This window comes from Capsicum annuum, chromosome 7 (genome assembly GCF_002878395.1).
Source record: "Capsicum annuum cultivar UCD-10X-F1 chromosome 7, UCD10Xv1.1, whole genome shotgun sequence".
Classification (NCBI taxonomy): Eukaryota; Viridiplantae; Streptophyta; class Magnoliopsida; order Solanales; family Solanaceae; genus Capsicum; species Capsicum annuum.
In genome coordinates, this window is record NC_061117.1 from 10,814,692 (window position 1) to 10,824,077 (window position 9,386).

Below are 9,386 nucleotides of genomic sequence, written 5' to 3' on the forward strand. Positions count from 1 at the left end.
TGAAGGTTAGGGTTATAGCACAAATAATGATAGCATCATGCCAAGGTTGCACAAACGTAAGATATAACCAAGGATCCTTTGTGTTAAACATTAAAAGCTTATTGAAAATGGTACAAAGGAATTGGCTATCACAATTATCAAGAGATAAAGGGAACCACAAAGGTCATAATAACATCAATAAACCAAGAAGGAAACACTACATTCATCTTAGGAGTCATAGGACACAATTGTTTCATTATCTTTTCAAGAGACCACATGAAAGTGGTGTTACCAATGGTTCCAAAGTCCAGAAGTGTTTCCCGAGGTCAAAGATGTGAATGACCCATAAAACATTATTACCCAATTAAGTGGATCAACCAACAAGTTTCCTACCTCCCAATAAAACAATTCCAAGACTAGCATAGATATCATCATAGGCAAAGTGGTAGTATAGAAAGGAGTCAAGCATAAAAACCTCATCCAAGGTGCTATTATCTATAAGAATGTGATTTGGCTTAAAAGATTTACCACATAATGCACACGTGGATGGAATCAAGACATTTAAGCACAAAGAACTTTTCCCTTTCAAACAACTTCCCCAGTGAAGAAATGTCATCAATGGAGTCATGCTACTAGGAAGAATGGGAACCCTACTAGAAACTATACCAAACCAAAATAATTGGTTCTTCTAAGGAGTTGGGTTCCCTCTAGTTATGGTGGTAGACATGCTCCCAAGAGCCCCATAAGATACTTCAAATTTCCCAACCCTATGAAGGTGGCAAGAAGTCTTTAACATCCATAGACTCTTCCACAAACAAACATCAACTTAGCATCCACAAGTTGTGGTCCACACAACTTAAGCACAAGTGTACTAAACAAGGATGCAAGTATATAAGCAACACCCCAAAGAGGCAATGACACATTTGTCCTAGGGCCCTCAAGAATGAAATCATATTTGAGAAAGGGGTCACCAATTGCAAACAACTCACAAAGAAGGGTATCACATAAATGGAATTCATCCAAAGTGTTTTCAAAAGGAAACCTTCTCCTTGACCTACAAGTAGTGAAACCTTGGTCAAGAAGGGGAACACACAATGGTAAACTCTCTTGGTTCTTTTCTTTATTCCCCTTCTTTAAGGAACATTTATGTCCCTTGCACAACTTGGGTCTATCAAGTGAATTTTAAATCCTCAAGAAAGACTTTCCATCAGAGGGAAGGATACCAACATCCTCAATCAAACCTTATTTTTCGTCTTGACCGAGCAACAAGTTGGGTGTATAGAAAACACCACATCCCAGCCGGTCACTGGGGTCAAATGGGAGAAGTAGCCAGGAACATAGATCAAGGCAATACTCACTTTCCCCAATGGTGCTATTTTCTCAATTATTTTTACCCTCTACATGCCATAGACAATTTCATAAGCAAAGAGAGGGTAGAGAAAGGTATCACTCAAATTAACTTCAACTAAGGTGTCCTCATGCATATATTCACTATTAGGTTCAAGATCATCACAATGAGTATCCTCAATAATAGGGGCACACAAAGTAGTAGAAGAAGAAGTAATTTCCAAATTATTAACACTTCTCTTTCAAGGGAAGAATCCTCAAGTAGACACATACTACTACCAACATCAAAGGGATCATGACTCAAGTTACCACAAGGATCAAGCAAGTCATCGCCATATTTATCAAACAAGGGTCGGGTGTCATTCAAAGGATCACAACCAAAATTATTTTCGTGAGAACAATCACTAGTTGGGTTTCTCAAACATTGAAGTAAGTCTAAGTTATCATCACCCAATTGATCATTCTTTTACAAAAACAAAAGATCACCTTTCAAGCCTTCACATTCCTTTCCTTTAAGAGTACTCTCATCTTCCTGGAAGAGATTTCCATGTTTAGGAGGAATGTCGTCACACCATAATGGGTTGTTATATAAAACACAACCTTCAAGATGAGCTACTTCATAAACATGACCACACCACTAGGTAGTTTACTAGGAGTGATTTCATCATCTTCAAACAAGCTATTGAGAATGTTTTCACACCATAGTGGGTTGTTATATGAAATATAGCCCTCAAATGAGCTACTTCATCAACATGATCCACACCACTAGGTAGTATACTAGGAGTGATTTCATCATCTTCAAACGAGATATTGTACGTAAAGAGAGTAGAATCAATCCATGAAGAAGAATTGGAACATGTAAGTTCACTCTCAAAAGGACAACTATTAAGTTTCAAACATATAGTCATTCCTATGAGCAAGACAAACACTAGGATCTTCATCAAGGGGTATGCTCAAAAGATCACTCTTATTCACATGATCAACTCTATCAACACCATTACTAACTTTAGACTCATCAAGCATACCACACACATGCTCAAGTAGTGAACTATATTTACTAGCAAGTTGATCATTACGCACACCTTCTCTAGTTGTTGGCAACTCACATGCCAACTTAGACTCACCTTGGTTTTCACAAAGGTCAACTAGTATGTGACTACTCTCATCACTTGGCAATGATACCTTATTTAAGTTACAAGTGCTAGCACTAGGTTGAGACAAATCGATCTTACTAGAAGAATGGGATCAACTAGTGTTTGCGTACTTATAACAAGAGCTTGATCATCATGCAACTCAGCAATACAAGTGCTAGCATTGATCATCATGCAACTCAGCAATACCAAGAGTATCTTAGCTACCTAGGCACATTTCAACCTTATAAACTCATTCCAAACATCATTTAGCTCAAATTCTTCACCAAGATCTTCAAATTTTCAATCCACTTCGAATTTCTTCAATCCAAGCTTCCAACGATATAGAAGGCTCAATATAACTCTGATTTAGCTCAAATTTGATATTTGGACTCTAATAGTGTTAGGGAACACAAATCTAACACTAGAAACATAAGAAAACTCAAAAACTCAAAATTTGACCTAAGACGTAAAACGTGAATAGTGATTTTTTGATTTTCAAGAAGACTAGACCGGAGATTGACTTCGTAGGAACGAAATCAAGCTCGGCTCTGATACCAAATGATGCACGATCAATCTACGAAACTAAAAATAAATATAAACACTAAAGAATTGTCGAGATTGAAAAACGAAAAGTAAAAGGATAGATGATAGATAGATAGATTGACACAAGAAAATAGAAAGAAATAGGAACCAATGAATATATTAACTCAAAAAACCCCAAATCAATTATCAACGAGCACCAAATCTCTTACGTTGACCGCAAGGAAATCGAAACGCCCTTACAACCACCGTTTTAAAACAAAATGCAAATAAGATTTTCCAAGCTATCACTCACTCTCTCAAGAGTTTTCACATCTTCATTATCAAAACCAAAACTAATGAAATAAAGACTAAGCTAATCCATTTATTAGTCAAGGGTTTAATTTATTATAATGGGCTCAAAAGTGACCCATTTGCATTAATGAAGCAAGGCAGCCTGCTCTAGTATCTTGGGGCAAGTGTGGCGTACTTCAAGGGCATTTCTAGCTAAGTTGCTCGGACTCGGGTGCGAGTGTCCGATACGGGTACGGATATAGAGGTCGGATCCTTCACGGTCTCAATTTAAAAATTCGGGAATATGGATCTAGAAATGGATACAGGTGCAAGGATTCGGCGAAAAATAATTTAAATATCTAAAAATAGAGTTATAAAACATAAATTTTGAGATATTATGTGGAAAACTTAAGGAAAAAATATTTTTCAAGAAGAAAATCCTGAAAGGAGATTAAAAGAAAAGCAATAATATAGAAATTTCTATAGACAAGGTATTCCATTTTCTTCAATATCACCTTAGCTTTTATTGTAATTATAGAATTTCATAAATCTATCTGGACTTTCTCAATTGATTTTGGTCAAAGTACCCAAAATCGGTTGACCATATCGGGTACGGATCCCACACCCATGTCGTGTCTACACGGGTGCGGCACCGAAAGTGAAGAGTCCGAGTAACTTAGATTTCTAGAGCAGATGAAACTGTTTTGACCTGCTCATGATCTGCTAAAGCAAGTCAGGCGCACCTCTAAGGCAGATTGGGCACATGTCCCCCTTCCAATGGTCTTTTAGCCCCTTCTCGTATTCCCTCGACTTCTCCAAGGATCCTTGATCAAATGTAGGTGCAATCACCATCACATGACACCTTTTTGATGGCAATAATATGTCTTCAAGCACCTTTAATGCCATAAGTATTCCGTCTAAAGATCTAGCGGCAATTTGGATTATATCATAAAGGGAGCACATGTAAGACTTTGGATGTAACTAGACATGGACTCCATACATTAGAGTGAAGTAACTCAAATGCAGAATCCATTTGTTTACTAACTCTACGACCTAATGAGCTACGATGATGTTTTGAAAATTGACATGACTCACACTTCAATGAAGCAACACTCTGGAATTGAGGGCACAACTTCTTCAAAGTAGGTAGAGAAGGATATCATAAAAGTAACTATGTATAAGTTTTTGACCTTCCTACACCCTCAATATCAATTTATGTGATATTATTTCCTTTTTGGCTAATCCCAAAAAGAATGATGCCTTTTTATATTTAGTAACAATTTAACTTTAAGTTTTCCATTCTACCCTTAATAAGATGATTTCTAGCCACACAAATATCTATGAACTATTGCATCCAAGGATGTGCCCTAGTGGTTCAGTGAAGTCGGTTGAGCACCATGAGTTCTCAGGTTCAATTTACAACAGAGCTCAAACACTACGTAATATCTTTTTATCTGTTCTAGCCTTGGTGGACAGATTTTCCTGGTACCTGTTACTGGTGAAAGGTGGCAGGTGTCCAGTGGAATTAGTTGAGGTGTGTGTGAGCTGGCCCGGACACCACGGTTATAACAAAGAAATCTATGACCTATTTTGGACACAAGTTTCAAAAGTTTACCATTCATTCTTTAAACTCTGTGCCGAGTCAAACACCTTCACATAAATTGGGACGGAGGGAGTATAAAAGAAGTTGTCACCTATTCATTAATTTCTCCATACTGGAGTATTACTCTAGGGGCTTTATGAAACAAAACATGATACACTAGCTAAAATGCCATTTCAGTGGGGACATATCAGGCACGAGAGGTTTAAAGTATTGGCCACTAATTCAACCCCTATTTATCTCATAATGATGTGTCATATCTATAGACAAAAGCTTCAAAGGTTTTTCGGATGGATTAAACTAGAATTTAGGCAAGCAATCAGATGGCAGTATATTTTTTTGCTGGTTTGGTCGCATCGTCCTAATTGCTAATATTAAGTTCTGGAGGACTAGCTTCATGAAGTTACTCTTCTCCCCTTGTAGAGATGCTCTGTCCTTTTCTGCTAGAAATTAACCAGTAAATTCATCTATTTTCGTGAAATTCTGAAGTCCATCTTGATGTGTTTATGGTTCTTTTAATGTTTATGCAGTTTAATATGGCGCAAGAGTACTTTAAAGTGGCTGAAGGTGGAGTTCTTGTAGATGTTAGCTGTGGCAGTGGATTGTTTTCCAGGAAGTTTGCCAAATCTGGGGTCTATTCAAGAGTCATTGCACTTGACTTTTCTGAAAACATGCTTCGCCAGTGTTATGATTTCGTCAAGGCAGATGAAAGTGTCTTAAGCTCGTAAGTGATTTGCTGCCTAATTTAAGATATGAGGTCTCTGAAATTCTCATTAATTAGGAGTTCTTTTCCAAGAAGATATCATTAAGCTTTCTCTATAAAATTTTTGTAGCAATCTAGCTCTTGTAAGGGCAGATGTTTCCAGATTACCCTTCTTTTCTGGATCAGTTGATGCTGTACATGCAGGTGCTGCCTTGCATTGCTGGCCATCTCCGTCCAATGCAGTAAGTAATTTCAATTTTGATCTTTCCTGTAAAAATCTTCTTTGACTTAATAGATGAACTACTGATGAATCACAAACTAGTCAAGTTCAACTATATCAATCCTCTATATCCACTCCGCTCTATCCAATCCGTTCTATTCCAATACAACAACTATGCCTCACAGGACCAAACACGTTGGGATCATTTACAAATAAAATAGAAGGGAATAATAATAATAATAATAATAAAAAAAAAAAAAACTGGTAAAGTTGCTGCTATGTGATCAAAAGGTCACAGGTTCAAACCATAACGTCTTGCTGAAATGCAAGGTAAGATTGCTATCATAAATCCTTGTGGTACGGCCCTACCCCAACCCCATGCATAGTGGGAGCTGATATTAGAAGGTTAATTAGGTTGCAGGGGTGTGCATGGGTCGGTTCGGTTTTAGGTATTATTGGTTTGATTTATCAATTATCGGTTTTTAAATATGTTAAACCAATAATCAAACCAATAAAATATTTTTATCGGTTTTTGGTTTATCGGCTTTTAGTCCTTAACGTTTCGGTTTTCGGTTTAACCGATAAGAAAATGTGCATAAAATAAAAATAGTAACAACTAACAGGAAAAGAAATGAAATCTTAGTTGCAGCAAAAATCCTACATAGTGTGTTTATCTTACAAGAATCTTCAAGCTTCAATAGGTTTTTGGGAAATTGAATAGGTTAATAGAAATGAAAGAGAAATATAGAGTAGGTTATATATATAAAGGGGAGCCTTGGAGTAACTGGTAAAGTTGCTGCCATGTGACCAGGAAGTCACGGGTTCAAGCCTTAGAAACAGCCTCTGGCAGAAATGCAAGGTAAGGCTGCGTACTATACACCCTTGTGATGGGGCCCTTCCCTGGACACCGTGCATAGCGGTAGCTTTAGTGCACCGGGCTGCCCTTATATATATATATATATATATATATATATATATATATATATTGGGATAAAGTATAATTTGGAATATTCTTATTGAGTTATTGGTTTATCCAATAATCCAATAAGAAAAACCCGAAGCAAACCAATAACCCAATAACAATAAACCAATAATTTTTTTATCGGTTCGATTTTTACACACTCCTAATTAGGTGCCTTATCTGACTAGAGCTTTTCGCACACTCACCCCTGCATTGACATTTCGGTTTCTAACTAGACTAAAAGGAATTGTGCAAAGTGCAAACGCTTGAGCTAGGATAAGTGTAACCGAAACTATGTTTAATTCAAACTTGTTAGTGTTGCCTGTATAGATCCTTTGCTTCCATTATGTTATTTTGTTTGTTAATTCTACATTTATTCAATTGCTTATAGGTCATTGTACTTTTAATATTTCTAGTTTTTCAACTTGGCATTGACTTTATAGTTACCTAACCATGTCAATTGGGAAATAATTGCTAGATTTATTTCAGTTGAAGCTGCAACATAAATGGCCCTTTAGCGGCTGTTGCAAAATTAATTTCTCAATTGGTCCAAAATCGAACATCCAGCTTATCTTCGGGCCTTCCCAACATAATGCTCATTCTATCTCGATATTTGTGACATTTTTTTTGGTCAGTCCCAAAAATAATGATATCTCTTGCATTTTACCCTTGATGAGATGATTTAGTCACACAAATATCTATGGCTTATTAAAGCCCACAAGTTTCTGAAGGGCGTACCTGTTTTCATAAAAAAATACATAGTTCTGCAATACAGTAGTTGTACTCATGGGGTCACTTTTGCTCTGCATGAACAAACTTTATCCTTTTCTGATATGTAAAAAGTAGTGTGTTCGTGCTCCCCTATACACAACCATTTACTATGTTGCTCGGGCTCCTCAAAAATGCAGTTGCACACATGTTGGATCCTCCAAAAATGTACTATTTTTTGAGGATCCATGCGCACCCAATGTCATGTTTGAAGAGTTTGAGCAACATAGACCTATGTTGCTCGGGATTCTTCAAAAATGTCATCGGGTGCGTGTCGGATCCTTTAAAAGTAGTGCAATTTCGGAGGATCCGCCATGGGTGTGGCAACATTTTTGGAGAGTTTGAGCAACTTAGAGACCATTTATGATTTAAAAAATACTAATCAACAATTCTCTTATTAGTGTTGCCAATTCCAAACAAGAGAACTGATTTTGGGCAAAGGGCGTACCTTTTAGGATACCGGTCCCCAAGCCCTGAAGAATCTAATAAAGGAAGGTTTTGTAGAAAGGTGAGCTTATTTTAAGGGTAGGAGACGGAAGAAGGTTTACATAATTTTGTACACCATGTCCCGAGCATTACTCAATGATAAATATTTGGTAACCAAGTATCTAAGTGAACTTAAACCAGGGGAAAGGGACGTAGTCTTGCTTGTAATTAGTTCTATCCTAGTTTCTTAAATTTGGCTTTTTGTCTTGGTTTTAATTTTAACTTTTTGCTAGTTACCAAAGTTTTAATGATCTTTTCATTCCCAAAATCATTGAATGAAGTTAAGATATGCACTAATTATGAGATCTATTTGTCTGACAGATTGCTGAAATTAACCGGATTTTGCGTAGTGGCGGTGTATTCGTTGGTACTACATTTCTTCGAGTTAACCCTTCAACAGCTCCTGCTATATTGAGGGCTTTGGGGCAGGTGAAATTTGTTGTCCATTTTGCGATTAGACTCAATTTTCTCCATTACACTTCCCCCTAAAATTGATAGATTATACTTGTCAAAGAATACAAACTAGTTACAAACACATGATACAACATAAAATTATTCAACTTTCTCCGCTCTAGAATGCCCTTACAGTCCTCAAGCCAGTTTAACTGTCAACATGATTGGCAAAGCTGAAATAATCTATGTTCTAGAGGATATCGGTAAAGGGCTTGTATCTGATATGAAGTAAGTTTCCTTTTGATTGCAGAGTGCTTTACGAACCACATACACCTTTTTCACTCAAGAGGAAATTGAAGACTTGGTGACAACCTGCGGTTTCGTCAACTATACTAGTAAAGTTCAGGGCTCTTTCATCATGTTTTCCGCTCAAAAACGCTGACCTTTGGCTGGTTTTTACAGCACGTTGTGTTGCCAGATTTGGTAGTTTGTATCTCAACCCTGTAGATAATTGTAAAGTTGATTCAAGCAATTGAACAACATTCTTTATTGTGAATAATTCTGCTGTTGAAGACAATGTAACTCCACATCACGTTGTAATATCCATCTTGGTTTATTGGAGTCTACAGCTGCTTATTCCAGACAATATCTATATTACAACAACAACAAACCCGAATTCCCACCAAGTGGGGTCTGGGGAGAGTAAAATGTACGTAGTCCATACCGCTACTTCCGAAAAAGTAGAGAGACTGTTTCCGATAGGACCCCGGCTCAAGATCAAGAATAGTTAACACGGTCATAGTAATACCTGAAGTCGAATGGATGGCATAACCGAGATAAGAAATGAGAAATAATACAAATAGAGCTAAGAGAGCCATGAAAATAAGAGCAATACGATAGGAAAAAACAGTAAATAAGAAATAATAAAAGGCCACCCCCTCATAGTAGCATACACTAACGGCTGCTACCAGTGAGCATAGTCG

General features: G+C 37.1%; 1 protein-coding gene across 1 annotated transcript in view; it reads left to right on the forward strand.

Moving 5' to 3' along the window:
* LOC107877696 (uncharacterized methyltransferase At2g41040, chloroplastic) overlaps positions 1-9,049 on the forward strand; it is a 30,075-nt gene extending 21,026 nt beyond the window's left edge. The window contains exons 5-8 of the mRNA XM_016724388.2: positions 5,403-5,596; positions 5,706-5,817; positions 8,332-8,439; positions 8,714-9,049. Of these exons, the coding sequence (XP_016579874.1) occupies positions 5,403-5,596; positions 5,706-5,817; positions 8,332-8,439; positions 8,714-8,845 (546 nt within the window). The 3' untranslated portion in view covers positions 8,846-9,049. The remainder of the gene's footprint in view (positions 1-5,402; positions 5,597-5,705; positions 5,818-8,331; positions 8,440-8,713) is intronic.
* The last annotated feature ends 337 nt before the right edge of the window (positions 9,050-9,386 follow it).